A 14,182-nucleotide genomic window follows, 5' to 3' on the forward strand; every position below is an offset into this window, starting at 1 on the left:
ATATATATATATATATAAAGGAAGGAATAAATTGTGTGAGAGATATCAAATTTCAAATAACCTCAAATTTCCTCCTCTTGCTTTCTCTTCTACCAACCAAGCAAGGCTAGACTTCACCTAGTTGAACAACTAAGTGGCCTTAAATTATATGTTTTTGCCAGCGCAAGGATATTCAGTTATCTGCTCAGTTCCATCTAGACCTTAATTATATCATAGAGTGAATGAACAATACATAATTTGAAACTAGTTCTCAATATATAAGGCCTATGGGACGCAGACGATAAATATACGTATACATATACACATACATGCTTTATACATATTGTTTAATTCGTATACGTATACTTGCTTTATACATAGATGTATATGTGTAATTGTTTTTTTTTTTTCCCCTCTTAATAAACTTGTACTAAAATAGGTATGACACTTTTTTTTTTCTCCCAAAGAGGCGTTATCAGGAGATTTAAATCACTCAATCAGATGAGAAGCTTACGTGCTTATATAATAACATATAACTCTTGGATATAATTTATTTGCTTAATTAGAAGGCTGTCTGTAACGTACAAAATTAAAGAATTGATAAGTGGATCCATTAACAAGTCAAAACCAACTTTAATATAAATAAAAAAAAAGTCAAGACAAGCAAGAGAGTTAGAGTATGTTTGGTAGGAGGGAGAGGGATGGAAGGAGAGGTCCAATCTCTTGTTGGTTAGAGGGAGAGTTGGAGGGAGAGGATAGGTGGAGGGATGTGCTCTCCGTTATAACCAACCAAATTGGACCCTTCCATTGATGGAAGGATTCAAGCAATCCATCCATTTTTAACCTTAAAAGACTATTTTACCCTTTGATTAAATTATTAACCAAAAGTTTAAATGGATAATATAGTAATTTAACAAAGAATTGTTATGTATCTTTTCAACTCTCTCTCCATCTTACCAAACAACATAAAGAATTATTATAATTTTCTTCATCCTTTTTACTCCTCATCCCTCTAACTAAACGGAGCCTTAGTTGGCAGTTAACAACGAGCTATATCTCGAGATATACTTATTATTTCAAAAGGGAAAACGCACAATATAGCATATTTTATATTTATGTTTAAAGTAAATAACATTTTTTTTTAAATGTTAGTTAATTATACATATGTTTAATTTTCATTTTAAAGTAAATTGTTCTTTTACAAATTTAGGGAGGAGTTTTGTAATTAATCCTCATAAAATTGAGGACTCAATGACTAAGATTGAGTGACAGATTACCCGCTATGTGACAGATAATTTGACGACGACATAGAACTGTATTCACTTTGATCAGCAAAACCATTTTTGCTGTGTATTTATGATCATCATCTTAAACTAGTACTTGAACACTTCATTGCCATGCTTGGTATGTACATTTTGGGATCGTATATCTTTGTTAGCTGTATTTTACGTATTTAATACATATAATTGATGTTTTAACGGTGCCGCTGAATTTCAGCTAATTGTCCAACGCTTTATTATAGAAAGAGACTTTTCATAACCTCCAACGGTGAAGAAACCAACACAATAACTCACTCTTAACTAAACGACAACTTACTGGCTTAACACCGTTGGCCTACGTACTCACTCTTTGTAAAAAGTTTTGGCCATATAACAAAATAACCGATTTTGGTGTTCTTGTTATTTTTAGTTTTCTTTTTTATTTTAGCGTTCATTATTGATTAATTGCAATGAATAGCCAACAACTTGATTAATTAATCAAGCCCATAATTTTTTATTTTATTTTGTAGTTATTATGTAACACATTAAAGCACTATCTTAGCTATTCCTACCTATGATGATGGAAAATGAAAGGTCATTTAATTTACCTTAAAATTTAATTCAAAACTTAGTTTAAAATTCAAATTAATATTTAATAGAAAACTAGTTCTGCTTGCTTAAGATAGATCCTATACTTGTATGAAGAATTCTTGATCTACTAGCCTCCAGTTTTTTTTCTTTTTTTTTCCTTTTGTAATGGATGCACCAGCAAAGCTTCAGCACCAATTAAAGCTTTCTCCCAAGCTCAGTCCCGCATTATTAAATGGTAGGATAGAGTTACAATAAATGTGATACACAAAAGTACCAAATATAGCTAGGAATTGATTTTTAGTAGGAAAGTCTATAGTATTTCGTGATTATGTACACTAGGGTCCGTTCACTTCGCTGATTCGAGTTTAGAATTCGAGTTGAGATGTGATTTTATGTGAGAGCTTTTTACTGTAGTAAAAAAGTTAGATGTGATTGTTTGTGAGAGCTTTTTACTGTAGAAAAACTCGAATTCTAAACTCGAATCAACGAAGTGAACGGGATCTTCTTCTACTCTTTCCGTAACTAAAAATTTCATTTGATTCTCCGTCCGGCTATCCAATCTAATTCAAGACTCAATCACACTACATTAGTAGTGGAAAGGCTATCATATCAAAATTTACCAGTTCTTTTTTACGACTATAATCTTTTCCTAAACCCTAACAAAAGTATTTACAATATTTTATAGAGTAGAATAGAACCCCCCAGATACTTAAAAAGCAAGTATCCAGAGTCCTTTTCCTCTACTTGCTTCTGCTGGAAAAAAATTTAACAAGTTATATCAGCAAAATTAAAATAAAATATTTTGATTCTTTTGTTGATTAGGCAACACCCGGATTTGAACATTTGACCTCTCACACACCACAAGTGATGGTGGCATGGTGACAAAAAATAATGATTTATCGGGGCTCCCTAACTTGACACGTGTGGATTAATTTCCATTATTCTTATTGAGGTTAGAATTATACTTCTTTTCAACTTGTCGAATATGCCTTGAGTTGAGATGGCTTTGCAAGCACTGGATGGTATTTGATGAAAGTATCTGAAAATTTTCTTTTTTTCAACTATAGTCTCAATAAATTTCCATAATGCCACTGTTAAAGTATAAAACTATTGTTGGTCCACCTCTTAATAGCATAAATTTTTGGGATAGATTGGTAAACTAACATAATATTAAAGTGGGAAGTTTTAAGTTCAAACTCTTATAATTGCACTTTTTATCCTCATTTAAATTGTTATCACGTGTTAGATCTTTAATATATTTTAGGCTCATTATCAAATATTTACATGTTGGGCTTTCCAATTAATTTACCCACACAATTACTTATTGTCTTACTTCACACGTGAGAGAGAATATTAAAGTATAAAACTATTATTGTGTTAGCTTATTTCTTAATAACTTAAACTTTTAATATGAATTAATAAACTAACGTCCACTAAGCTCATGTGAATGTGAGGACACCACTTATCTTTTTCAGTGAGGAAAAAAGAGGTCCTCACTCATGTATTGTTGATATATATAGTTGATATTTTTTTTTATCTTAATATATATAGCTGATATATATGTTCTTGCTACATAAGAGAGGTGACAGGTGTGTGTGTGTTTTTGTTTTTTTTGTTTTTTTTTTGTTTTGTTGTTAGAACAAGAAAGAATGTGTTAATTTTTAATAAACAGTGATTATTGTACCATTTAGCAATTTTATTATTATTGTTTGTTTTTATCGTTACAGGAAAGGAATAAGGAGTAATGATATAAACGTTTAAAAAAAAAAGAAGAAAAAAAGAACAACCATAAACCAATCCAATAAACACCATCCTTAATTCAAACCAACCAGGCTCATAATTTCACTGCTGTCGACAGCTATGGAAGGTTCAGAAACGGTTGGGACAGGTGAAGGTTTTGTCCTGGTTGTCTTGCGAATTCTCATGTGCCTCTCATTACTATATATGACTTATGGATGATATATGTCCAATATAAATTTATTATCATTTATGCTTTTTTTATATTTTTATTGGGAAATTGTGTAGTAATTATTTTAAGAGGAAAAGTTGTGTAGTAATTTTGAAGTGTTAGATTACATAACAATTACATTTATATTAGAAAAAATTTCAAATTTAACCACTCTCTTTACCAATCCTATTATTTTTGCCATTGATAAATTCTGATGCCACTTTTTTTTTTTTTTTGGATTTCAGCACAAATAAACTTTTTTAAAAGATGTTTTTATAAATGATCGAAATTTTACAAAATTATAAAAATGAAAGTTTTCATTAATTTAGTGATTAATTATTAATTGACTCAGCGGTCAATCACTAATTGATTATGCGGTCAACTATGATTGACTATAGTTTATCAGTGATTAACTTGATTATTTTTTATTATTAATTAACATTAGTTAATAATTAATTAATAATTAATCAATTTTAATTAATAAATTACATGTTTATTAATGATAAATCATGATAAATTAATAATAAATTTATTAATTATGATTGATTATGGGTCAATTACTGATTAATTAGGGTTTATAGATTAATCGCTAATTGACTCACGTAAACAAAATGGCTTTTTTTGTAAAATAAAAAAAAAGTTTAATTATTTATGAAAATAGGTGTTTAAAAAAAACCGCAGTATAATTTATCTTTTTTTTTCCTTTTTTTTCTCTCCCTCTCTCTCTCTAATATGTGTCTTCAAAGATCACAGATCTGGACAACAAGATCTAGTCATGGCGGAAGTTCCGGTTATGGCCAACGGAAAGATGTTGCTATCGTTGGCGGCGGAGATCTGTAGAGAGAAAAAGAGATCCGTCGCAGCTTCGGTGTAGATCCATGGCTTGGCGAACTCAGACGACGTTGACAAAACGATCGAGGACGAAGTCGACAACGATGAGCTTTCCTCATGACAGCTGCAACGAAGAAGACATACTCTTGTAGACGGCGGAGGGACGGTTTGTCGCGGTTGTTTGGCTGCGAGATTCAGCGATTTCAGCCGAGATCGTGACTGAAGATGTGCGACGGAGGAAGACGAGATTTGGTTTGTCTCCGCTCTGTGGATGGAGTTTGGTGGCGAAAACTGAGGTTGTGAGCAATGGCGAGCTGCTTGATGTAGGCGGTGACGACCGGAGACGTCGGCGCGTTGTGGCCGGCAGTGGTGCGACAGAGTTTCTGTGCTGTTGTTGTTATCGTTATTTTCTTTTTGCGCGTATTTTCTTGTTTGAGAAAAAAACTATTGAAAAAGAAATATTATTGTTGAATATGTTAGTGGTGCTATACACAGCAGGCTGTGATTTATAGGTTTTTGTTGAGGAAAAAAAATTCTGCATAGTACGAAATATAATTTGAGATAAATAATTTATAGATCATAAAAAAATAACTTACAGATAACAGTGTCAGAAATAAAATGATAGTATTTTTGGTTATTTTCCTGCGGTAAATAAATATTTTTAAACTATGCAATAATGATAAAATCTTTAGAATTGTCTCCAATCCGGCACCAGATTAGAACGGTACATGTATATTTCTTTTAAAAATATGTATATTTTTTTTAAAAATATGTATATTTCTTCTTAAAAATATATATATTTTCTCTTAAAATATGTATAATGTGGAGAGACACATATAATTTGTCTAAACACTATACATGTTTTAAGAGGAAATATACATATTTTTTATAAAAAAATATACATGTGTCGCACTAATCTAGTACCGAATTGGAGACTTTACCTAAACCCTTTTTTCATACACTAAATTCTCTTATTTTATTGAAAGGGAACTCAATTGTGGTAAATGAAGAAAAGGGGAAAAAAAACCAAAATAAGAAGAAAAAAGAAGATCCTCTGGTACGTCTGGAGTATCGGTAGATCAAATTTTTTTAACATTTGGATCTACATATTTTATTTATTTTTAAGTGATTTTATGCAGATATAACGGATAAAAAATATGCAAATTTAACGAATAAAAAATCTGGTTTACCGATATGTTGACTGGAGAAGGTCCTAAAGAGAAAAGGACTTTTTTTTTTTTTTTTTGCTCATCAAAGAGAGAGGGACTTGCAAATAGAAAAGTATCACGCATTTCCACCCAAAAAAAAAAAAATAGCATGAGGTTGAGAAGTGGTGAAATTTAGATTGCTTAAAATTTATGAATGTCACATGGGAAGTCAAATGCAGCCCCAACTAAGCTCTTTTTTCTCTTAAATGAACACGCCGAAAAGACTAGTGTCATTTCAAAAAAAAAAAAACTCTTGTCTATTGAGCATTAATCAGGAGATGACTCGAAAGATTTTTTTATATATTTAGTGTACTAATAGGTTAAGTTTTTTTAACTGTTGAATTTGTATATTTTTTAAGTTTTTCATGATTTTATACAGATTTAACGAATAAAAAATCTAACCTAGTGGTATATTAACTATCGAAAAAGATCTCAAAAAAAAAAAGTTTGATAGAGAAATCATCTGGAACCTCTTGTTTAAAAAAAAATTATGAAAATTAAATTTATCACGCTATATTATTAAATTTTTATATTTAATTAATAATTATCATGAAAATATAACAATTAAAAACTCATATATTTTTTTAAAAAAACTCATATATATGTATATGATATAAATATATTCTATTATTATCCTATCACGTATATATTTATATAGCCTTTTAGTTCGTTAATTTGAGTTTTTAATTTGAGTTGGGATGTAATGTTATGTGAGAATTTTTTACTGTAATAAAAAAATTAAATATGACTATTTTTAAATAAATTTTATTATAATAAAATTCGAATTCTAAACTCGAATCAGTGAAAAAAATAATTGTTGATACTTGGTATGCAATGTATGTCAGTATGTGTGCGAAAAGTCAAAATCTATACCACTTGATGTTTCATGATTATTATTAGGGGGTAAACGCGTCAGGATCATAATTATTAAATATAAAATTAACAGCATTTAATAAAAGTTGTTGGTACTTGGTAGTTTGAAGTTTAAACTGTTCTTTATATGATGTACCCTACTAAATAAATCCAAAGCTTCGTCTTACAAAAAAATTCTCTAATGTTTTAACATTCTTTCAACAGAGTCAGTCGGCGCCTAGCCTAGCTAGCTAGTAGTATTTAATATTGCACTCTTACGAATTTAGTACACTATTATTTGTATTAGAGTTGAAATAGAAAACTATCACATTAAATGGTAGGAGATTAGAAAGGACTCAAATCTATTGACCAATTTTAATGTTTAATTGATATCTAATCAATTAAATTATGTCACGTTATGTAAAAAATTTAAATTACTTTTTAATTTATTTTTTTGTGTTTATTATGAAATGACGTGGTATAATTTAATTGGTTAGATATCAATTAAAACACTAAAAATTAAACAACGGATTTAGATCCGATTAGAAATCCTCAACATTATCCAAAGATATATCCATTGATCTTTAATTTATCCTCCAAGTAAGCATATTGATGAAAAGAATACCAAAACCAAAAAAACAAAACAAAACGAAACAACAAAAAAATGAAAAATGACCAACAAAACAAATTCATAACGCAAAAATCTTAACCCAAAAAAAAAGAGCAATAAAAAATCAAAAACAAAACCCCACAAAATTGTAGAGCTAGTAGGGATATACACGTACACCACGCATAATCATGAATAATCACATTGTACCCTTCTCTATACTTGTATCATTAACCAAGAAAAACCCATCATAAACTTAACTAGACAAACCGATTAACTAATTAATCAACCCCTGCGATTGATCACGGCTCTAAGCGTGTTCTTCATCACCACCGTGAACTCCGTCTTGCCGGAGAAATCCATCTCGCTGCCCGGCGGGTAAGCGCACCACTCAAACTCCTGCACCATCCTAGCCAGCATAAGGTGAATGTGCACCGTGGCCATAGTCAGTCCAGGGCAAATCCTCCTCCCCACACCGAACGGCAACATCGTCATGTCGTTTCCACCCCCTTGCTCCCCACCTAAAAACCGGTTCGGGTCAAACCTTTCCGGATCGGACCACACATTTGGGTCATCCGAAATCCCGGACAAAAATATATCCACGTTCGCATCAGTTGGTATGTCGTACCCCGCCAACTTCGTCGTTTCGGTGACTGCATGCGTAAGGGAAAACGGCGTCGGAGGGTGTTTTCGTAAAAGCTCTTTCACGACAGCCTCCAAGTAAGGCATTTTCTCCACGTCCTTCTCGTCAACCTTCCGGTCGGACGATCCGACGACGTTTTGGATCTCCTCGTAGAGCTTCCTCTGAACCTCGGGGTTCGCGATCAGCTGAGCGATCCCCCACTCGACGGCGGTGCCGGTGGTGTCCGTACCGCCGTTGAGAAACTCCGAGCAGAGAGTAACAAGCTCGTCTTTCGTCGGAACCGAGCTCCGGCCTTCGATTTTCAGGTCGAAAAGCGTGTCGAGGTACGAAAACGACGTCGCCGCCTTGTCGGAACCGGGATTCTCCAACGCCCTTTTACGTTGTTGAATAAAAGGGTAAATGAAATCTGTTTGTTCTTTCCTCACTTCCAATGCCTTCTTCCATTGTTTCGCGAAGAAAGGCCCAAGGATCGGCAAAAAGTCGTCGATCCTCGGGTCGAGTGTGATCAGAACCTTTTTCATTACTTGGTCCATCTTCTCGACCGTCTCCTCGTCCATCTCGATCCCGAAAGACATCTTGACGAGGATGTCGAAGACCGCAAATCTCGCGTTCTTCAGCACCCAAACGACGCCGTCATTGGCCTTGGCCTCGGACAAAAGCTTGTCGATGAACCTGTCCATTGCCCTCTCTCTCACTCCTCGGAACTCCTTGAGCCGGCTCGAGCTGAGCATGTTCTGGACCATGTTCCGCCTCAGGGACCGCCACACCGGGCCGTAGACGGCGGAGTTTACTGTGAATTTGTTGCAGCTGAAGATGTTCCGGGTCGGATTCTCCCTCGGGCGGGAGGCGAAGATCGCGCCCTTCTCGACGAGGGCCTCGTGGACGAGCTTGGTATCGGAGAGAATGATGAGGGTGCGTGTCCCCATCTTGAGAGTGAAGATGGGGCCGTAAGTGTCTCGGAGTTCTCTGACGTACTCGAAGAAGGGTTTGCCCGACCGGACCACTTGGAAGAGGTTTCCGACAACGGGCCACCCCGGCGGGCCCGGCGGGAGGTTGAGCCGCTTCGATTTTGGCTTTCGGGTGAGGAGGAAGACCAGGATGGGGATTAGTAAGGCTAGGAGGGTGTAGTAGGACGAGAGGGAAGCCATGGGAAGAGAAGAGGAGAGAGAGAGAGAGAGAGAGATGATTATGAAGAAGTAAGTAGTGAGGACTGAGAGAGAGGAGGGGTATAAAAATTGGAAGATGGGATGAATTTACAGTTGAGATTATTAATTGAAGGCTCTTGTTTGAGAAGGGTTATACCATAAATTTTGCAGAGGTGGGTGTGTACGAAAGTCGTTACGGATTATGAGACGGATTATAAGATATCTGTTTCTATCTTTCACTTTGATCAATAGTGGGCCTTTGTCCCGAGATCTACACATTGATTGTTGGTCAGGAATTGAATGCTTGTAAATTATAGGTGAATTTTTTTTGGTAGGGTAAGAGAGTTTTTAACTATAAAATTAATTTTCGGTTAATTTGTCATACTATTTTAACGTGATATAATTGTGATGTAAATATATGTATATTAAATGGCGGATCTTTAATTTTATTTTTAAAGACACCCATGAAAAAGAAAACTAAATTGAAAGTGTTTTAGAGATCAGACATTCAGACTCAAAAGAAATAGTGAAAAAGTGAAAAGACTTTCTTACAATGCATCATCTTGTTATCTACAAATACGAGCTCTCAATGGATATATATATATATATATATATATATATATATATTAGTCCAAAATCAAAAGGTATGAGAGGTTAAGAGTCGTGAGTTACAACAATAAAATACTACAAATGGAGTGCTAAATATGAGGCTATGAAGATTTTGAAAAATACTAAACACAAATAATAATTAAAGTGGAGATAATTTATTTCATAGGGATGTTTGGAATGTGAACATCCACATTAAAAACTTAATTTATTCATAACAAAGACAATAACTTTGAATGACTAATAAGTTTATCTTTTCTGTTTCGCGTTGATCAACATATTATAATTACTGCATAAATATATCTCTAATATTTGAAAACTTTGCATGTCATTATATATGCTTCGTTATTATATGATTCAAATGAGTTTTTAGCCCATGATTTTTTAGAAAGTGTCTGTAAATTCACACTTATAACTCATTAGAGACAAGCAAATTTGATTAGATATCATTAGGGAAAAAAAAGTGAATAGAGAAGTTAAGAACGGAAAAGGAATCAAAATGATGGTTATGGTATTAAAAAGGGAAAAAATCTTAATTGTAAATGAGGGCAAAATCAAGGGAAAAAAAAAAAAAAACAAGCCAGTGAGGACGAACCATAAAAACTATACGGGCCTTATTTGGAGCTCAAGCGGTTCATAGTCGTTGTCCTCAAGTAAATCCGTCATTGACGATGTTGTATCAGTGAAAATTTTTTTCATATCCTACCAGAAAATTCTCCGCCGATGGTCTTAAATTATTGATCAGTAAATTAATGTTACTACAGTTTTTTTTTTTTTTTTGATGTACGACTAGAAATATACTTGCAAGACCCATGTAGATGAACGGCTAAGGCTCCGTTCATTTCACTGATTCGAGTTTAGAATTCGAGTTTTACTATAGTAAAAAATTCTCAGAAACAATCACATCTATTTTTTTTTTTTTTGCTACAGTAAAAAACTATCGCATAAAGTCACATCTCAACTCGAATCAGCGAACTAAACGTGCCCTAAATATTTTTTTTACTCATTCGCTATAAATGTTGTGCTTATATAGTTATCACATGATGAGAATGGTTAAGTAGTTGAAGGTTTAGGACTTGTGGAAATACCGGTGGAGAAAGACCAAAAGAAGAGAAAAAAAAAAAAGAAAAAAAAGGGAAAAGTGGAGGTAATTGCCAAATCCAAATCCAGTGGAGTACAACTTGCAAAAACAGTTGCATATCTTTAATGTTTGCTTGTTCAACTGCCCGGTCTGCGCAACTATAAATGTGCACGTAGGAATAATGAGAGTGGAAGTTAATTAAATTCATACCATGGCTTGTATAAAGGGTGAAAAAACCATACACCCTAGGAAACCTTGGTGTGGCTCACAGTCCAAAGCATACAAATTAAGATAAAAAGATAGAGAAATCAGAAAATATGGGTACATTATTTAGGGGCTATTGTAACATATAGGGAAATAATTATATTACTCAGATCCACAGCAGCAGGTGAAAAATCCATACCCACAATGCATAGTTATGTACTTACATCGCTTTTTTATATTAGTGGGTGAAGCTTGATTATTTTCCTAATTTTGACATCAATTTTAGAGTTGTTTAGGGTGCGTTTGGAGTAAGAATCCGTCTCATAATTCGGATCATGGTTCGTGATTCGCTACAGTATTTTCTCTCATAAAAAACACACGTAAACCGATAATAATTTTAAATCATAGAGATTAGAGAGGTGAGAAAATATGGTGAGTTTGAGAAGTGTGTGATTTTGTATGTAATTTTCTTTATCATAATGAAATACTCTACCAACTAAAAGTTTACCCGGTCAACTCAAATTAAAAGGAAATAACTATAAATTTTACTGTGTATTTGTTCATTTTCAATTTATATTTGTTCATGTTCTATAACTTATTACTCTCTGAGTAATATAAAAAAAAATTAGAAGGTCTAATTATTAACATTGTATGTATTCATGACAAAGTTAAAAATCATGTGATCTGAATAAAAACTGTGAAACTAATTACTTCATAATTAACTGTTCATCTGCATAAGCTAATAAGTTCATTGTCCGTGTTCTAAGACCTAAACCCTACTAATAAGAGAAGTTACAGGAGATCGACCATTTCTTAAAAACATTAATATCCGTAAATAGATATTTTAAAATATTCGTGATAAAATTTATGATAAATAATTTATTTACCAAACAAATTTATTATATAAAAATGGTTTACCATAAATACTTAAAAAAATATATAGAATTGTTTTCAGTTTTGCTCACTTTTTGAAAACAAGTAAAAAAACGTTTTTATTTTCTATTTTTCAAAAAATGCAATGCCAAACGGGACTGCCAGAGCATTTTCATTTTTTTATTCTCAAAAAACGTGAAAAACATTTTTGAAAACGGAACCAAACAGGAACGTTATTTTCAATAAACTTTTTTTTTTTTTTTTAGAGAAAATGCTATTTAGTTCTTTTTCCCTAATAAGAAACTGTATTAATGTGGTTCGAGAGTTCTAAAATACTCAAATCCTAACCATTTACTCCAGAAATAATGGTGAGATTTAACGCCACCTAGCTAAACAGTATTGTTTTCTCCTAATTATATCTTGTTCTTTATGAAAAGTTCCGATCAGGATTAAATGTGAACGGAATCCGATTAATAAACAGTACGGCCATTTATTGAGTTTCTGTGGGCAGAGTTTAACAGTATGTTGTTTTCAGTGAGTGTGCTAGTTGCTTAGGAATATAAATAAAAATATTACCAGATTTGTTAAGAGATGAGCTCGTACTAAATTAAGCAATGCTATAATGTACCGATAGTATTTAGCAGTCCATTTTTTAATAGTACCCCTAGTATATAGGATCCATTATTTATTAACGTCGGTGCTTAATATTGATTTTGCCCCTAAATATTTTTCTATTAAATTCTAGAAACTCTTCCATTCTATATTCCAAATACACGTAATTAATTGTATGTTGGTGATGTGAATCTAGATACATTTTCCCGTTCGGTTCGCTAATTCAAATTTTTAATTCGAGTTGAGATGTGATGTTGTATAAGAACTATTTAGGCCTCGTTCATTTCGCTGATTCAAGTTTAGAATTCGAGTTTTGCTACAGTAAAAAGCTCTCACAAATAATCACTTCTAACTTTTTTGCTACAGTAAAAAGCTCTCACATAAAATCACATCTCAACTCGAATTAAAAATTTGAATCAACGAACTAAACGGGCCTTTACTGTAACAAAAAAATTAGATGTGACTGTTTCTGAGAGCTTTTTACTGTAGCAAAACTCGAATTATAAACTCGAATCAGCGAAAAAAATGGGATACTGACCTCGTATATCTTCTGCACATACGCACATAGAGATCTATTCAAAATCTTTTTTCCAAATTAATAGTACTTGTGAACACTTAGAAAAAGATGTACATTGGCCACTCATAATTCATTTTTTTTTCTTTTTTCTTCCTTTTTTTTTTTCTCTATACGAAATGCCCATGTGCAGTGTACGCATTAGACCTTCACGTGGGCCCATTGTTCGAATTTGTTCAAACGCCAAGAACTATTTCTTAAGTTTCAATCTGAGTAAACTTCTTACTTGGGTAACTTCTTGTTTATACTCGTTTACTTCGCTGATTCGAGTTTAGAATTTGAGTTTAGATGTGATTTTATGTGAGAGCTTTTTACTGTAGCAAAAAAATTAGATGTGATTGTTTGTGAGAACATTTTACTGTAAAAAAACTCGAATTCTAAACTCGAATCAGTGAAGTGAACGGGTACACTTTTATCTCGTTAGATGAGGATTATGGGACTAGAGTCAATGTTTTAACTCTTGCAATCGAGTTGAATAGTGAGAATATTATATCTAGAGATGTAGGTCAAAAGAAGAAGTTTTTTGGGAAGAAAATTTATAGGGTGGAATTATTTTCCAATAATTTCACTAATGTTACAATTATGCTAAATCATCATGTGGCCTGTTTACTAATTTCCAATAATTCTAGATGCCTAGTTAACTTACGTGTAATATCAAACACTTGCTTGAGGCTAGCTAGCTATCCATTTTCCTTTTTTCTTTCTTTCTAAAAGATCATCTATAATATCACTTGTACATACGTACTGTAAATGAATAAAATGTCACGTCATTTTGTAGTTAAAATATCCAAATTATGCTTGATATGTCGATAATAACTTTATATGTGTATTTTTACTAATTTTATACTCAAAGTTTATGTATTATTTCGTTATAAATTTCTATATTTGATGAATATATATTTACAAAACGTAATTATTAAAAACTCGTCTCTATTTATATACGTGTTTGGGTTTAAAATTAGTGTTTCTAGCGTACGAGTGGAAAACTGTAATTATTTAGTAGTAATGTAGGTTAATTGAAAAAAAAAATATGCATAAGTTAGATTAGCTGCTGAAATAACATATTAAATTGCAAAATTTAATTAATGGAAAATTACACATCGTAGCCAATACACAACTGATAACTGTGTGGAAATTAAATACAAAAAAAAAATGCATAATTAACTTAG

The 14,182-nt window shown here is 32.6% G+C and overlaps 1 protein-coding gene across 1 annotated transcript; it reads right to left on the reverse strand.

The window, feature by feature from the left end:
- Positions 1–7,369: 7,369 nt before the first annotated feature.
- On the reverse strand, positions 7,370–9,190 carry LOC21399822 (cytochrome P450 77A4). The gene has a single exon (XM_010111865.2). The coding sequence runs from the start codon at positions 9,064–9,066 to the stop codon at positions 7,561–7,563; it is 1,506 nt and encodes a 501-aa protein (XP_010110167.1). The 5' UTR covers positions 9,067–9,190; the 3' UTR covers positions 7,370–7,560.
- Between the last annotated feature and the right edge of the window lie 4,992 nt (positions 9,191–14,182).

The sequence above is a fragment of the Morus notabilis genome, unplaced genomic scaffold, assembly GCF_000414095.1.
Source record: "Morus notabilis unplaced genomic scaffold, ASM41409v2 Scaffold112, whole genome shotgun sequence".
In the NCBI taxonomy this organism is placed as follows: Eukaryota; Viridiplantae; Streptophyta; class Magnoliopsida; order Rosales; family Moraceae; genus Morus; species Morus notabilis.

Coding starts and splice junctions, on each gene's coding strand:
- LOC21399822 (XM_010111865.2), bottom strand. CDS start 9,066: ATGGCTTCCCTCTCGTCCTACTACACCCTCCTAGCCTTACTAATCCCC.